At 38.3% G+C, this 18117-nt stretch overlaps 1 protein-coding gene across 1 annotated transcript in view; it reads left to right on the top strand.

The window, feature by feature from the left end:
- The first annotated feature begins 4016 nt into the window (after positions 1-4016).
- Positions 4017-18117, top strand: part of LOC119485383 — a 43939-nt gene continuing 29838 nt past the window's right edge. The window contains exons 1-13 of the mRNA XM_037764958.1: positions 4017-4167; positions 9149-9246; positions 9601-9619; positions 9766-9802; positions 11143-11265; positions 12315-12514; positions 12598-12701; positions 13043-13155; positions 13333-13902; positions 15382-15456; positions 15555-15793; positions 17375-17459; positions 17618-17761. Of these exons, the coding sequence (XP_037620886.1) occupies positions 9198-9246; positions 9601-9619; positions 9766-9802; positions 11143-11265; positions 12315-12514; positions 12598-12701; positions 13043-13155; positions 13333-13902; positions 15382-15456; positions 15555-15793; positions 17375-17459; positions 17618-17761 (1758 nt within the window). The 5' untranslated portion in view covers positions 4017-4167; positions 9149-9197. The remainder of the gene's footprint in view (positions 4168-9148; positions 9247-9600; positions 9620-9765; positions 9803-11142; positions 11266-12314; positions 12515-12597; positions 12702-13042; positions 13156-13332; positions 13903-15381; positions 15457-15554; positions 15794-17374; positions 17460-17617; positions 17762-18117) is intronic.

Raw genomic sequence — 18117 nt, 5'->3', positions numbered from 1 at the left:
TATATACTGTCTGTAGTAAGTGTAACACTGAACAAAAAAAAGGCCTAAGTCATTATGATGAATGGAGAAGAAGTGTTTTCCATTCATCATAGTGTTTTACATTGAGCACATCAGTGTTCAACTGGTTCTTATAAATGTCTATTCATATGATGGTGTGTGTGTGTCATTTGAAAACAAAATACCATTTTGAGAAGAAATAACATTGTTTTGAATGTAAAGTTTCATTTTGCAGGAGAATTGAGGGGTTTTGCCCATTGTGTGTGTGTTTTTTGATTTGTGTGTAGAGTTCTGAGAGTATGAGGCATGCTTTCAGAAAATGTGTGTAAACAATCGAGAAAAACTGTAATCCCGAAGGAAATTGCTCAAAAATACAACAAAATTACAACAAGTTCAAGTGTATAAAATACAAGTGTATAAAATAAAAAAGTACTATTTCTAGCACCAGTGCCTAATACAATAACAATTAAGTAAGATACATTTAGTAAGATGAGTAAATAAGATAAGATCAGTAAAATAAAAAAAGAGGTAAAGTAAGCCTACAAACAGAAAAGTAAGTAATATTGCACATGTTGGACATTAATATTGCACACAGTGATATTGCACATGAGAATGTAAAAAGTAGTATTGAATATGATATTGATTTTATATTTGTACTATATATTTGTACTGTAATCTCTTCTTCTACCAGATTCATGTGGTTTGCCATAGTAATAAGGGTGTAAACTGTTTGTAAAACACAAAGTAAACTATATGTAAAGTGACAGTATAAAACTTTTGTGTCACTTTTATGCAATGTAAATACTGTAAATCTACTGTTACGGATATGTGCAATAACATACGCTGATCACTCTGTGCAATAATTATATAATTATCTGACGGTCACTTCGTGCAATAATCTGGCAAAACTCTTGTCTCATCAATATACTTATTGTATTTTTATATTTTATATTGTATTATCTTTTATATTTTTTATATTTATATTGCACTATCTCTTTTTTATTGTATTATCTTTTCATTAGCACCTATGGGATTGTAACAATCTAATTAAATGTACCACACAATGACAATAAAGGGCTTGAATCTTGAATCTAATAGTAAAGTGTCAAGTGATGAGTTCAGGAGCTCAAGAGTTTCAAAAGTCTTAAGGCCTGATGGATGACGCAACTAATTCTTAAAGGCTTGCTTGTACTTTATTTGAGTATTTACATTTTACACAACATTTCAGAGGGATATATTGTACTTTTTGCTCCACTACATTTATTAGACACTTAAGTAATCTAATACTTGAGTCTGATGACTCTGGAGCAATGAGAAGCAGTCGGGGAATAATCATGAGGATGCAGAGCGGAGGCAGTCGAGGGAACGGTCATATGATGCTGAGAGCTGAGGAGCCACTGAGGAAAACACTGCAAACAAACCGGTTATTGCCAAGTCATGTTGTCACATGTTCAACATCAAGAGTTGTTGTTCTATAAACATTAAAGCTGAAATGAGTGTTACAAACAAAATTATTGTTATCATTATTTTAGACAAGTTAAATCATCTCACAATGTGGCAACATTTTATTTCTGCTCTTTTGAAAAAAAGAATCCAACTACATCCCTAAATAACTGCTTAAAGTAGTGTTATATTTTTCACTGCACAAATGCAAAATCTTACCAAGTATATTTGTCTAATTACAAGTCAAATTATCTCATAACACTTAATATAAGACACAGTCACCTAACAGGTAAGATTTCGGTATGTTTGTAGACAATGCATCTTGAATATCTTATTAAAGCAGCAAATTATTTTTGGCATCATTGGGCAAAAAGTCCATAATAACCTTTCAGGTTGTAATTCAAGTGTTATGAGAGACTCAAACTAGACTTCTGCACCTCCTCATGGCTCTGTTTTCAGGCTTTAAAAAATCGACCGTGACGGGAGACTTTGACCAATCACAGGTCAGTTCATTGAGAGAGCGTTCCTATTGGCTGTGCTCCGGTCATGTGACCGGAAGTTGACATTCCTTCACCAGATTTCGCAATGGCAGCCACGTCACAAACTTTCTCATTTTACAGCTAAACAGTGCACTACAAGATGATTCTGAAAACATTTGAGGCGAGAAATAGGATTTAACGTAACATAATATTGATTCATATTTGATCATCGCTGCCTAGTTTGACCGTTTGGTTGGAGTTCGCGAGTGATTGACAGCCGGCTCTCATAGACAGCAGATGGACAGCAGACCTCAGGTCAGGTCTTACTGCTTGTTTTCCTCCGGTCTGTGAAATCTTGCAGATGCCGTTAGGAGCACCGGAGGACACGGAGGCACATGATTTTTTTCAGGTTACCTGTTTCATGTACTACTGTCAGGATATAGCAAACGCTTTATTAAAATAACTTTTTTTAATCATATTTGCTCCAGTCTCGCCTACTTCAGCTTTGAGTGAAAAAATACTTTTGACCATTACAGACTTATAAAGACACACAACACTTCCTAATACCAGTGAAATATAGCTCAAAATGAGTTTTCCCAGCTATTTACAAGGTCTCTTTTTATCTTGAAAGGACTAAATATTACATGTTATTTCAATAAATCTTGCCAAGCAAACTTTCACTTGTTCCATTAGTAGATTTTTTGTACTTATTACAAGCAAAAATCCATTATCTTCATTGTTTGTTTTATTTTACCTATTTTTTAAGTGGCCCTTTTCCAGTGCTTCCACTTGTAAACAAACCATTGACACTGAAGTGCAGCTTAATAAAAAAAAGGTTGAACACATTAGTTTATTTACATTTGTTCAATATTCTTCTTTAGTATAATAAATCGGATAGTTTCTGCTGAAAAACAGAAGTATTGAGACCTGTGAGTTTTATCTAACATTGTATCTGTGTATTGTGGTTGTCAACCTCATTTCTCCTTCTTAGATTTTCTGAATAAACTTAAGGTTAATTTAAATACAACATTATATCAGTTTCCTGTTTTACAGCTGCTGTTCTGTTCAGAGTAAGTTGCCCTTTATACTGAATGAATCACTTCCCATCATACTGTATTGAGGTTGTTTGATGCCTCATGGGATTAACAAACCAGTTTAACTTGATCTATCTAACTTGAACGTATCTGCATGCCATGGTGTGTGTAAGTGTATGTGCACGCACACACACCATGGCTTTTCACCTTGTGAGTCTGCATGTGTGTGTCATCATGGCAAAATGTGGCCTGGAGACACCTACGGTAGCGGAAATTACCACAGAAGCTGTTGTGCCAGTTCTGTCTGCCAGTCTATGGATAAATTTTTTCAATGTGATAGCATCACAACCGTGCAAGATGCAGTCGCGAAACTTTACAGGTATGTAGTTGAGATCAAAGCGAAGGCCTGAGTTAAAAGATGGATGTGGTCTGACCAAGGGTGCCAGAGGTAGGGGGGTATGAAGTTGGCCTCCCCTGCGTTACACCCCTGGCCCAGATTTGGCGCCACGGCTGGTGTGATCCCATCACAAGATGACCTCCAGTTTTCTTGTTATTTCTTACTTTATTATTTAAGCAAATTGGCACAACACCTTGAAATATATTATGAGAAATATTAAGGAAACATATCACCTTTACTCTAATCTCTTTGTCATCTGTGACTGTTTATGGTCAACAGTTATTTTGGTGTGTAAACATGATGCCTGGGTTGGGTGCGGTGTAACTGCAAAATCTGGGCTGCTCTCTAAGTTAAACACTATATAATTGGTTGTGTGAGACTCTAAATTGCTTTAGTTTAGATAAAAAAGCAAGAAGATTATATATCCACAAACAAATACTAGGGAGGTACAACCTGCCGAACATGAATCAGATGAAACTTTATACTTTTTTGTCTCCTTCTTTCTCTTTTCAAGCTCTCTTTCACACAGGCATTCATGTATAGAAAAGCTGAGCATACACAGACACAAACACACACACACACACACACAGTATATGAACAAACCAATTGCAGTGCTCGCCTGAAGTAGAAGAGCCATTCTTGTCCGGCCCACTTGTGCAGCACGTAGGAGTCAACCATCATTACCTGTGTCATCGTCACAAACAACACACCCTTCAACAGTTTACTGGTGCACCTGTGTCTCAGGTGTCGACAGAGAGAGAGAGAGAGTTAAACATCGTCACTTTACAGCTCCTGAAGGACTCCAGCTACAGATTTGGTAAGAGATTCAGCTTTGATTTCATGTCATTATGTCCTTTTATTGCTTTGCCAAGTCTGTCGCTGCAACTGAAAGGATCTCATCATAATTTTTGTTGTTGTCATGATAAGATCTGTTCCTATTGACTGATATTTATTCTTATTAAAGAGCAAATAAACAGCAATAGGGCTTGGCTAAGTTTGTGGTGTATACTGGTAATGGGATGAATGCAGATAAGGTTTAAAATCAGTGATCACTAAAGGTGATAATACATAATCTGGTCCTCTTTGTTGTGTGAGTGTGTGCCTCTGGCAACAACATGCCGTCTGGGGATTTGAACAGTGGGAATAATAAGTCATGTTTTATCAAACTGGGTTAGGGTGTGCTCAAAACTGTAGGAGTCAAATAAAACTGTCTAAATAACCTTAAGAATAATGAATGCTGACAAAATGAATGGCTTGTAGCTGCAGCCGATGAAATGAAGTTCTCAGTGATGACAAATCAATGGAGAAAGAAGCATTCAGACACAATGTAAAACAGCACAATGTAAAAATCCTCCTTTACCAGTAAATATCCTGCGCTGAAAAGAAAAGAGGTATAATGTATAATTTAATCATAATGTAGTGGAGTAAAAAGTGTAATATTTCTCCCTGAAATGCAGTGAAGTATGTGGTATTAAATGGAAATATTCAAGCAAAGTACCTTAAAACTGTACTTGAGTACTTGTTCAGTGAAATTATATCACCTGACTTCTTGAATTGTTTCTATCTTTACATCAAGGATCACAATGGAAATAAATCTGGGACTTTTTTGGTTTTATATTCTTGACATTTTTGTACTTAAACCAACTAAAAGTGAGCAAAATTCATTTGTGGTCCATCACAGGTAAATTAACATTTATGAAATAACATTTATAATTATAAGTGTTTCACTTGTAACTTCTATAGAGTGCTCCAGGGATGACGTATTTTTGTAGGCCAACCAGGAAGTTAGCTTCACCATGGGTTCCCTCGACAAAAAGCTAATGGGATTTTGTCCATTGGGTTTTAGATTATTGCAGAAAATAAACTCTGTGTCAAACAAATGTTTCTGGTACTTACATGTTTTGTTCTGTAAGATAATCTTGACAAATGAACACCGCTTCTAGGATTTTTGAAGAGTGAATGCAATCGGCAGAAGTAAAAAGCTAACGTTAGGCTATAAATGAACTACACTATGGTCTCATGAGTATACACAACGAGGCTGTAAGCGAATCGGCGTGATGACGTTTAGTAGTCTCATTTAGCCGCTTGTTAGCAACCGCCTTTTCTAAGACACATAAAGGCTGGGTGGGGAATTTACGTATTTTATATCGTAGAACAAAACGTTAAAATCTCTTCAGCTTGTGTTAACCACAGACCTTATTTCACGCATCTAACTAAAAACCCATTGACTTCCAGAGGAGGGAACCAAAAGTGCTAAAATGCTAACTCATTTACGGGTTTCAGGATTCATTCCTGTAGCACTCTATAGAGAGGTGAAGTCCCTCCCCTTCCGGTGGACCGCATGGGACCTTATTTCGGAAAAAATATGAACGGTAGTCAACGGCGAGAGACAAATATTTTGTTTGAATTGCACCATGAATGACACATATGATGTTTGTCAGTTTAAGACATAATTTTGCTAGTCCAGAAAGTCTCAGTTTATCGTAGGTTTGTTGAAGTAGTCTCAAGACTCGGTGAACTACATCTCTCATCTCGCATAATATACATCACCAACTCTAGCTGGCTAGCTAACTTAGCTATGACCAGGCACAAATGAAACATTATCTTACCTGATGTGTTTTATCCAGCGACTCCTGGTCTTTTTATCAGCCGGTAACAGAAAGAACCAGCGAGACCAGTTGCTGGTGTGAGTTCATCACAGTAGAAAACACACAGGCATCGTAGCTTCAGATAGAGAGACGTCACTACGTGACTTTTGGCTCTAATTATGTCTGATACTTCAACAGTTTTACAACAAACTGCGACTTTCTTGGTCTGCAAAATTATGTTCTATATTGACAAACATCATATGTGTGATTCATGGCGCAATTCAAATGGGATCAAAACATTTTTGTCTCTCAACGTTGACTACCGTTCATATTTTTTACGAAAACCAGGGTGGTCCACCAGAAGGGGGGGGGACTTTGCCTCTCTATTGAAATAAGTATAAGACTTGTATTGTTGTATATTCTTGACATTTTTGCATTTAAACCAAACTTAAAGTGAGCAAAATTCTGTAAAGTTAACGATTGTAATGTCTATACAGGGGAAAAAAAATCCATCACAGGTAAATTAACATTTATGATGACCTGTGATAACAATACATTTGTAATCTATAGTTCAGAATGTATAAACTAACATCTAAATAGTGTTTTGACTGTTAACCTCTAACGTATCAGTCCCCATTCAGTTTTCTACTTCTTCTCACATAATATAGATTAAAAGAACTAAAAGGGAAATGAGAGAGTGAGGTATGTTTTGGGTGTGTGATGTGTGCGCGTGGATTAACCAACCTTTTAGACAAATATTGTTGCACCACTTGTGAAGCTTCAGGTTTGGAAATAGCGAATTTGTCACATAGAATCTGAATCGTGTTTGTCTTTCACCTGCCACAGCTACAAATGTGTGCAGAGGAATGATCCTGAACAAACACTTGAAGTTTAACCAACTCTTTCTTCTAACACAAGGATCGATGTTGTAATGTTTACATGGACCTGAAGGAAAGAAAAGTGGGTGAAAGTGAGGGAACTTGCGAAAAGGAAACTCATGAGTGTGTGTGTGTGTGTGTGTGTACACTTGCATTTATTACGCAATAGATCAAATGACTATGTGTAATGTACAAGGAGTCACTCGTAGTAGAATCATCACCTGACCTGGCAACGTTTCTCAGCCACATACACTACCTGATTTATACGCTAGTGGAATCTCACGCAGTACAAACCCTGTTACACTAATGCTGTTCTGTGTGTGCAGGGAGTCTAAATAGGTAAAGGTTTGCTTTTTACCATTACATGGCCATGTTGTGTTTACAGTTTGGTCTGCTGCCCCCTAGGTGGCCAAAAAGTCTATTAAACGCATCATTTCTGCCGCTCGAGGTCTCTCAATCAAAACAAAAGCAAAAGACGTACTTGATGAAGTCATGAAGTACTGTGGGATCATGGGAGTTGTTGTCTTCATTGTTAAACAACCATCATTGCCAATATAAATCTGTCCGACGTAACCATGGACGTTTAATAAGACTTGGATACGGCGCAGCCGCTCAGCCTTGCTTCCAATTTTTCCCAATGGACAATCTTTGTGGTATTCCAGCAAATAATCCCCATGCGGCCCAAAAAGCATTTTCCCCATAGACCACCACTGTAAAACTGTTGACAGGACACCTCGAACTGCAAACAAGGTCAATTATGACTCTTTCTATTATAAGTTTCTGATCCCTGGAGATTTATATTTGTAAAACTTTCCACGGCCAAGAAAAGCGATTTAAAAATATGTGACGTCATCACAATGTAAAGTCTATGGGCTGAACTGGAGAAATACTCCTGCGCATATTCAATGGGCCGCATACCCCGGAAGTAAACCCGGAAGCTAGAAAACTTTTTGCCGTGTGTACCAAGCCCGGGCTTTGAAGCAAATTTTCGTAGTGGCCAAACGGTGGAATTACAACTTACGGACCGTCGTGATGTCATTGGGCCCAAAAATACTTTTTCCCATAGACTTACATTAGGAAAGAGACATCTGTAAGTCAGCGGATGATTTTTTTTTTAAGTAAATCAACTTCCCAGTACGAACACTTGAACAGCCCTTATTTAAATCATTGCATCCTAAATGTTGTAAAAGGACGTCGTGAAGTAGCGTGGGATCATGGGAGTTGTTGTCTTCATTGTTAAACAGCCACCATTGCCGATGGAAAATCTATCTGATGTATATGAAATATGTATTAATTAAAGTTTTATTCTCATTATGTTTATTCACGTTATGCCATTTCATTCTAATGAAAGTAACGTTGGCTGACGTAACGTTAACTTACAGTACCATTAGATTGGTTCACCCGTACGTTTTCGCTTTTCCATCACGAGTGAGCAATACAAACAATAGACTGGCTCGCCGACTTCCGACTGTGTTTCTCGTGTTTATCTGGAAGTTAGAGCAACTAGAAGGGGTAAAGGGAATATGACGCCATTGACAGCCGGCCAAATGAAAAGCAACGTTACCTTGAATAAAATTACAGATTTCTCTGAATTTTAACATTTTTGGAAACATTTGGAAGTTCATATATACAGTATATACATCTAGTCGTTATTAGACATTTCAATGTGGAAATGTTACATTATACCTTTAAATGTTAGGGTTGAGACTTTACCATGAGAAACTCAGATATGACAAATATCAAATTACACATCTTGGCATCGGTTTGAATAATCCACCTACGAGATGTGTTTTGAACTTTAGAACCAGAAACTCCCTTTTCTTCAGACATTTAAAAGTTATACAAATTGCTTTTAGATGCTTTTACACTGCATATATGAAAGCATTAGTAATGAATACTGTTAGGTATTATTGTATAACCAGGTATATTCTTTGTTCGGGTAACATTTTACAGAATATATGTCATAAGCAGGGTCATGTGCTTGTTGTCTTTGTGCTCTTTGTTTGCATGTGAATGGTGTTGAGTTTCAGCATTCTTTCCACTGATGCATCTGTTGTTTCTTCATCTTTGTTCCGTTAAGTTGAATATCTGACGGTCACTCCCTGATCTTATCTGCCGCCACACACACCAGATACAAGCTTCATCTCCACAACATGCATTAAACACATAAAGCGATGACAGGGACTGTGGTCTGACTAAAAACAGTCTACTTATGTGATATATTAAGCTTTGACAAGCCATGATTTCAAAGGAGAAAAAGTGGCCCGACTCTTTAGTACCTGTTGGTGTAGTGGATCATTGTGTCACCTGCTTTCTCTGATTCCCTCCCCAGTGAATTTCACCACTAAGCCTTCTCCTCCTCCCATGAGACTTGTGACATCATGAGGACATACCTGTTCCTACTGGTTTACGTACTTGGGAGTTGCTTTGGTAAGAGCTGTTTTTGTGTATTTTTTTCTGATGTAGAAGTGTCAAGATACAGCCAAAGGAAAAATCCACCCTTAAAGGGTAATTTAAGTATTTTTCAGCCTCAATTTACCATGATGCAGTGCAGCCTTGCTTTTATTATCTATATCACTACTGATATATATAGCTCACATCTCTATTTTAAGTAGGCTAAAAATGATTGAAGCAGGATGACAGAAAGCTATTGCAATTAAAACATAAACAATTATCATCTCATAATGAAATGTCTCATGATAGAAATGACCTCAATATATCAAAATCGAACTCCTTAAAACTCTAGTGTCAGCTCTAACAATGAACTTTGTCTTCTGCCAACAGGGGCATCGAGTGCAAAAAGGTAAGAAAGTTGAAATGGAAAAAGACACGACAGTAGAGCATTAAATGTTCTTTTCCAGTTGAGAAGATGTAAACCTATTCGTATTAACTATGTCATCTATTGTCTCTGAATTCTGGCCTTGTTTCATCACTTGTGGAAATCTACAGAAATGCAACCTGCACGACAAGAGAAGCATGTGGTCAGGTGAGTGTCTGTAGCATACTTAAAGCATGTTATCTAATTTTGCACAAAAGCAAAAGGCCAAAGAGAAATTCTACCTCAAAACTGTTAGAAATCCCAATTTGTTTTATTATTATATTGACGAATTTGGTTTTCATGATCATAATCAAGTCCCTCCCAGAGCTGCAGGTACAAACGTCATGCTCTGATTTAATCTGTTCTTTGAGGACTGTGCCTCTAATTGTTTTCTAAACAGCAAAAGTTTAAAGTTGTCGGGGGTGATTCCGTATGGATATGGTATGAGATATTAAGTCTAGTCCTCTGTTAGCAGCTTCAGGATGTGTTTTTATTTCACAGCAGAATATTTGAGTTATATAAAGTATAATATATATAAAAAAACTATAAAGTCTGTAGTTGAGGGAAATAATAGGAAAGAGGAAGAGTTTTCTAATAGAGGTATTAGACCTGAATAAACATTGTGCAGAATGTGCAAAATCCATTCAGGAGAGGACCAGGAATGATATTTGGCCTCAGACTCGTGTCGCTGTGAGTCAGCAGTTCTCATGACTCCTTTAAACTCACGGTTCGCTGGTGACTTCACTGTCTCAAGACTCCTGGAATGACTTGACTGTACAAAACTGGCCAAATCACATACCAACAGGATCACAATACGTTTTTACGTCATTCACTATTATGTAACAGAGATTGATAAAATACTCCTGAACAGAGTTTATCAAAACATCTGACTGCATAACGGACACACTAAACAAACAGCCTGTAACATCCTGTACAGAGGAACAAAGAGACCAGACACTGAAATATTATATAGGCAGCATTATATATATAAATATATATATATATAGATAGATAGATAGATAGATAGATAGATAGATAGATAGATAGCAGATACCTTTACCTGACATACTGTAGCAGGAAAACCACAAGTGTAATTAATACCACTGACAGCCTGAAGCCTGAACCTGAATGTAAAATGGGAATGCCCTGGAGCAGGTAAAGCTAAATGGATGGCTTATAATAATTATTATTATACACCCATGATATCCTGCTATTACATGTCAAAATGTCTGCTGTGAAAAATGTAACTCTGTCCACCGTCTGTACACTGCAAGCAAGAAACATCAACTAAGTATTTATGTAATTGTTTGGTCAAATCCAGCATGATTGACAGAGTAATGATGCAACGATTTGGTATTTATGGGCCAGAGACGGCTTACATTCAATGCTGGAACACAGCTTTGAATGTTCCTTGTTGCCTCCAGAGTAGCTTTTCAGCTTGGTTTATATTACTGGATATCAAATTGTTTCTTTATCGCTCAGGTTTTCTGTTTGCTCTTCATTCCAAGGTGCCAGATCCGACCTCTCACTTCCTCCAGTGTGTGGGACTGCCATCGAACGACACCGGGAGAGATCACATGCGGAGGCTGAAAGAAATGCTTGGAGCGACGATGGATGTCTACACATTCATGGTAACGGCTGAAAGTTAACACCGTGCCAGGAATGTTCTTCAGTAAACACAAGCAACGGAAGGAATTCTGTCACAAATTCCCACCAAACCAGTTTGTGTTGTAATGCTGTTCTTGCTTCATCTCGTGGAGCGACATTCATACTCTACAGACTGTGACAGATAAGAAGTTCAGTGACTTCTGTATTCTGTTACTGAATGCTTAATGCCACATGTTTTTATGTACTTGTATTATTAGTATGGTTGTCAATCGCTTAATATATTTAATGGTGATAATCGCAAATTAATCTCACATTTTGTATCTGTTCAAAATGCACCTTAAAGGGAGATTTGTCAAGTATTCAATACTCTTATCAACATGGCAGTGGGCAAATATGCTGCTTTATGCAAATGTATGTATATTTCTATTATTAGAAATCAATTAATAACACAAAACAATGACAAATATTATCCAGAAACCCTCACAGGTACTGCATTTAGCATAAAAAATATGCTCAAATCATAACATGGCAAACTGCAGCCCAACAGGCAACAACAGCTGTCAGTGTGTCAGTGTACTGATTTGACTATGACTTGCCCCAAACTGCATGTGATTATCATAAAGTGGGCATGTCTGTAAAAAGGGGAGACCCGTGGGTACCCATAGAACACATTTTCATTCATATATCTTGAGGTCAGAGGTCAAGGGACCCCTTTGAAAATGGCCATGACAGTTTTTCCTCACCGAAAATGTAGCGTAACATCGTAGCCTTATTTAGCCTTCTTTGGGACAAGCTAGTATGACATGGTTGGTACCAATGGATTTTTAGAGGTTTTCTAGTTTCATATGATACAATCAAAAAACTACGTTAATGCGTTAAAGAAATTAGTGGCGTTAAAACAAATTTGCGTTAACGCGTTATTATCGCGTTAACTTTGACAGCCCTAATTATTAGCTTTTCAGGGAAACATATTCACCCACATTATGTAAATAAAACAGACTGTCTGTCCACCCCTTCCTCATCCCACCTCTTGATTTTTTTCTTTTACACCCCTCTATCATCACAACCACAGAGGTCCAGCATGGAAGGAGTGCCATTTCTCAGCCTTCAGGGGGAGCTGGCATTTAACCCAAGAGCAGACCCCCTCCAGAACGAAGCCCTGGTCCAGATGTGGATGGAGGTCAAGATAAAACCGCTGCTGAAATCTATCACCAAGCATTTCCTGGCCTGCCTCAGTACCAAGAACTTCAGCTGCTCCACCTACCAGACTGTGTACGTCTGAGTCTCTGTCTACCTGCGTGTCTCTGTTACCTTTGTTACATTAACGTATCTCACCTTCCTATCTCTTCTTGCAGGGTGAGGGAGCTCAGCCACCATTATTCTGAGATGAATCCTGTCAGACAAAAGTGGATCTACACATTCTTTATGTACCCCTTTCTGTCTGGAGACAGAGTAGCTGGTAAAGCTCTTATGTGTTTAATTCAACTTTATGATGAACTGGAAATGACTTAGATAGCACAAACCTCTACTAATGCTGCACATTTCACAGAATTTGTTATTTTTGTAATAGTTCCAACTAGGGCTGTCAATTGATTAAAATATTTAATCACATGATTGGCCATAGTTAATTGCGAGTAATCGCAATTAACTATGGCCAATCATGTGATTAAATATTAATGCGAGTCATCGCAATTAACTATAGTTAGTAACTGACACGTTCATATTTTTAGATTTGTTAAGCTTGTTTATCTCTTCTATATTTGTGTACGTGTTGACTCATTGTGTGTGAACTCTATACAGGTTGTGTGAGCCGACATGAGAGCAGTGAGGAGTGGTTGATGAAGAATTTTGGTGCCTTCAGAGCCATGGCCCGGTTGAAGGACTTTTCAACACTCAACATGGTCTTCAGTGGAGTGAGTTCACTTGAGTTTTCCCTCAAGATTTATTGGATTTACAACACCAGTCAACCTCACAGTGATTGAGTGGGGAGAGATACAGTGGAGGACTACTGTAAGTTTGTCACACTTCTACCTCTACCTCTACATCTTATCTCTTCCTCTCTCCTCCCTTGTTTTTTTTCTCCCCCACAGTTGGAGGTTCTTCACCTGCTGTCTCCAGTGCAGAAGGCCGAGCTGCTGCTGAGGCCTGAGGTCGCAAGTTTAGATAACGGCGCCCTAAGCCTGGTCTTTCACAGTTTGATGACAGGGGGCCCTGGCCCTCCCCCCACAGGCAGCCCTGGAGGTGGTCACCCCTGGACAACCCCTGGAGGGGGCTACAACTGGACGACTCCAAGTGGTGGCCACAACTATACGACCCATGGTGGTGGCCACAACTGGACGACCCATGGTGGTGGCCACAACTGGACGACCCCGAGTGGTGGCTACAACTGGACGACCCCGAGTGGTGGCTACAACTGGACGAGCCATGGTAGTGGCTACAACTGGACGAGCTATGGTGGTGGCTACAACTGGACCAATGGTGGTGGCTACAACTGGACGAGCTATGGTGGTGGCTACAACTCGACGAGCTATGGTGGTGGCTACAACTGGACCAATGGTGGTGACTACAACTGGACGAGCTATGGATACCCTACCTACTCTCCATATCCCACATATAGCATTACATACCAACCACCGTCCCATCAGGACAACCTCAGAACGGTACTGTAATGTAGCATGGGTGTATGGATACTGCCAGGTCTTTAATGCTAAATCACCTATCAAGTGTCTGAATCTGAAATTATTATTTGTTTTGTTCAAATCTTTGAGATCTTTTCAAACTTCAAGGGGAAATCCAAAAGTTGCCAAAAATGTCAGGCATTATTGGGATATATAATATTACCATATGATGTACAGGCAATGGTGTAGCCATAAAAAAAGCACAGTATTTTGGGTTTGATTTCAAATTATTACAGTATTCCTAACCATAGTAGTATTTCTATATTAACAATGAAACAACTGTGTGTGATGTCAAAGTGGTCACTTGTGTGATGAACCCACAGAGAATCACCAAGTCTGCAGTTCTTCTTAGCTCTACGGAGTGATTTAACATGGGTTTTTTTTAACTCCTTTTGGTTTTATGGCTGGAAACATTACTGGTAGGCTTTAGTTCACTAATTAACACGTTATATCTTGTTAGCTTAATTCATACAAGTGCTCAACTATTGCTTTTAGCATTTAGCAGCTAAAGAGACAGATTTTTTCCTGAGATTTGGTGGAGACCAAAACAGAGAGTGAATATTGGATTTACATGCACCAGGTAGATAGAAACATGTCTCCAAATTAATGCTAATCTTGCTCCGTATCTTTTGCTAAGTCAAAAGATACTTTTGGGTCCACTTTGACTTGGGTTCATCACACAAGTGACCACTTTGACATCACACACAGTCGTTTCATTGTTAATATAGAAATACTACTATGGTTTGAAATACTGTAATAATTTGAAATCAAATCCAAAATACTGTGATTTTTTATGGCTACACAATTGCCTGTACATCATATGGTAATATTATATATCCCAATAATGCCTGACATTTTTGGCAACTTTTGGATCAACTTTATATGGTGATAAAATGTCAGTGTTGTGTTTCCATTATTTTGCTGCCCCCAAAATGGCCAAAAAATGAATTAATGCAGATTTAAAGGAACAGTGTGTAGGATGTAGTGGGATCTATTAGCAGAAATGGAATATAATATTCATAACTATGATTTCATTCATGTTTAATCACCTGAAACTAAGAATCGTTGTGTTTTCGTTAGCTTAAGTGAGTCCTTCATATCTACATAGGGAGCGGGTCCCCACAGAGTCCGCCATGTTTCTACAGTAGCCCAGAACGGACAAACCAAACACAGACTCTAGAGAGAGCCTTTCATGTTTTTACGTTACCTGAAGGAAAGCATAGTTCTCAGACACGCTTGTGAAAGGGAGGAGTGAGCGGAGGGGTATTCAGTTGGTTGCAATCTGCAACCTCACTGCTAGATGCCACTAAATCCAACACACTGCTCCTTTAAAGAAACTTATATTTTATTTATCCAGAAATACTGTGGGCCTCTATGGGGGAAACTACAAGTTTAAGAAGCCAAGAATTTCCAGTCTTGCATCTCATTTTAGACTCATCTCCTCTTTTGTCACACATACAGGTTGTTAATGACTTCATGTCGGTTTTCAAACCCGTTGGGCGCCTCGTTCATGACTTTGTGTCCTTCACAAAAGAGGTACAAGCTCTCACACACATACACATATATAAATCGACATGCGGATGAATGCACCAGCCAAGTGAAATGACTCCTCCTGACCTGTTGTGTTTCTCCAGAGGGATGTGTCAGAAATAAGAAGCACCACTCTGGCACAGTTCCTGATCAACTGGGGACTGGCTGAGCTGGCAGACGCGATACAGCCAAAAAATATATCTACAGTTCCAGAGGGACCGAAGTTTGATGTGACAAATGTGGAGGATTGGTATGAGCATGTCGTGACGCCGGTGTTACGGAGATTCCTTCCAAACGAGGCCCTGATGCATCCAAACATCACACTGGCTTTCTACCAAGTGTTGTAAGTCGAGCTAACATTTTAGATTAGTACTCTTCCTCCCTGAGTATTCATTTATTTCTTCCTAATATTATTTTTTTTATTTAGTGTGTGTCAATAAAGATAGAAATAAGTCGGAAACAAAATTACCGCAATGCGATGCAGTAAATAGCTTATCATCAAACTGTAGCTGTTGTTTTTAGCCTCTTTTAGCTTATTCTTTCAGTTGTGGTGTCTCCAGAAGCAGCAGACAGCTGTTTTCAGCAACAAAAAAAGCTCTGATAAACCCACGGTATGCTACCAAACTGCACAAAAGTTAGCAACAAGCTAGTGAAGAAACTGCAACATCTAGCATCTAAAGACCCTGATATTTTTTCTCAAGAGTTGGTGGAGACCAAAACAGAGCTAAAATGATAAAATTAGTTTTAGATTTGACAGGTGACTCCAAATGAATCCTAATGTTGCTTCATGTCTTTTAAATGTGTAAAAAGACGCTTGTTAACATGTTGGAAATAGTATTCTTCATCCCTGAGTAGGCCTATTCATTCATTTTTTTACATATATTATTTTTTACATGTGTCAGTAAAGATAGAAATAAGTGGGAAACAAAATTACAGCAATGCAATGCAATGTTATGTAATGCAATGCAATGCAATGCAGTAGTTAGCTTATCATATAACTGTAGCTGTAGTTTTTTAGCCTCTTTTAGCTCATTGTTTCAGTTTTACTGTTAAGTCTCCAGCAGCGGCTGTTTTCCAGCCGAGCACCAAACTGCACAAAAACAAAAATTTGCGCCTAGCTAGAGAAGAAAGTGAAGCATCTAGTAGCTAAAGACACGGATATTTTTCTCAAGGAGGTGGGGGAGACCAAAACAAAGTTAAAAGGAGAGTAAATAGAGTGGTGCATGGTTGACATATTTTTATAGGCCAACCCGCAAGATTTGATACTTACAGGTTTTGTTCCATAAGATAATCTCCAAAACTGAACACCACTTTGATGATTTTTGAAGTGTGAATGCAATCGGCAGAAGTAAAAAGCTAAAGTTAGGCTATAAACAAACTACACCACGACTGCATGAGCGCGAGTATACACAACGAGGCTGTAAAGTCGGCATGATGACGTTTAGTAGTCTCATTTAGCCACTTGTTAGCAACCGCCTTTTTTAAGACACATAAAGGCTTCAAAATTCATTAAATTTACTGACGTATTTTATATCGCAGAGCAAAATGTTAAAATCTCTTAAGTTTGTGTTAACCACAGACTTTATTTCAGGCAAGTAACTCAAAACCCATTGACTTCTGGATGAGGAAATCGGAATTACTAAAATGCTAACTCATTTCTGGGTTTTAGGACTCTTCCTCCATAAAGAGAAAATGTGTCAAGGTTGTGGGTTGATTGATGCTAGAATGGATGAGCTAGGCAATCCTAACCCTGAATATTCGTCCCTCGGGACCATCCATTCTAGCATTAACCGTGTGGGTTCATCAGCTTGTTGTGAAGTTCTTCTGCCTCAATCCACCCCAGGACAGTCGATATGTTTCTGTGTTGTAAGATGGTATGTTATAATGCCTATTGAATGTGCTTTTGTGTCTTGTTTGTGTGCAGCCATCTGGATCATGGTATTATGGGCAATGAAACTTCTGAAATCCAGGATGTCTGTAGCATCACTCTTGACAATAGCCCTTGCGGGGTGAGGCTTCATTTTATTCTTTAATGTTTTATATAATTAAGTTTGAATGTTTAGAATTTGTATTTACACTTCCTCAACATTTCCTTGTTGTCAAACGTCAGCTTGAAAAGTCATCTTAAAGAGCCTCTTGTATTCCTATCTTTTTTTCGTCCTACCAGCTTACTGATGCGGTGGCAAATGTGGCCAATATTTTGCATTGTGCTGCTCGTAGCAATCTGACAATGTCCGAGGAGACGGTCATGAGATTGATTGCGGAGCTGACAGAACGTCTGAACTTACTGATTAAAGAGTTGTCCACAGCGGTGAGTATATCAACCTAAAAAAACACTCTAATGCTTTCATTGTTTTCACTTTTATTGAAATATTAAATAATACAATTTTCTCAGGGGATCATAAATTAGATTATGAGCCTGTTTCAACTCATGTTTACAGACTAGGGCTGTCAATTGATTAGAATATTTAATCATGATTAATCGCATGATTGTCCATAGTTAATCACGATTAATCGCAAATTAATCACAAATTTTGTATCTGTTCAAAATGTATCTTAATGGGAGATTTGTCAAGTATTCAATACTCTTATCAACATGGGAGTGGGCAATATGCTTGCTTTATGCATATGTATGTATATATTTATTACTGGAAATCAATTAACAAC

Source organism: Sebastes umbrosus, chromosome 3 (assembly GCF_015220745.1).
Source record: "Sebastes umbrosus isolate fSebUmb1 chromosome 3, fSebUmb1.pri, whole genome shotgun sequence".
Lineage (NCBI taxonomy): Eukaryota > Metazoa > Chordata > Actinopteri > Perciformes > Sebastidae > Sebastes > Sebastes umbrosus.
The sequence above is the reverse complement of the archived record's forward strand: the minus strand, read 5'-3'. Positions and strand labels throughout refer to the sequence as shown.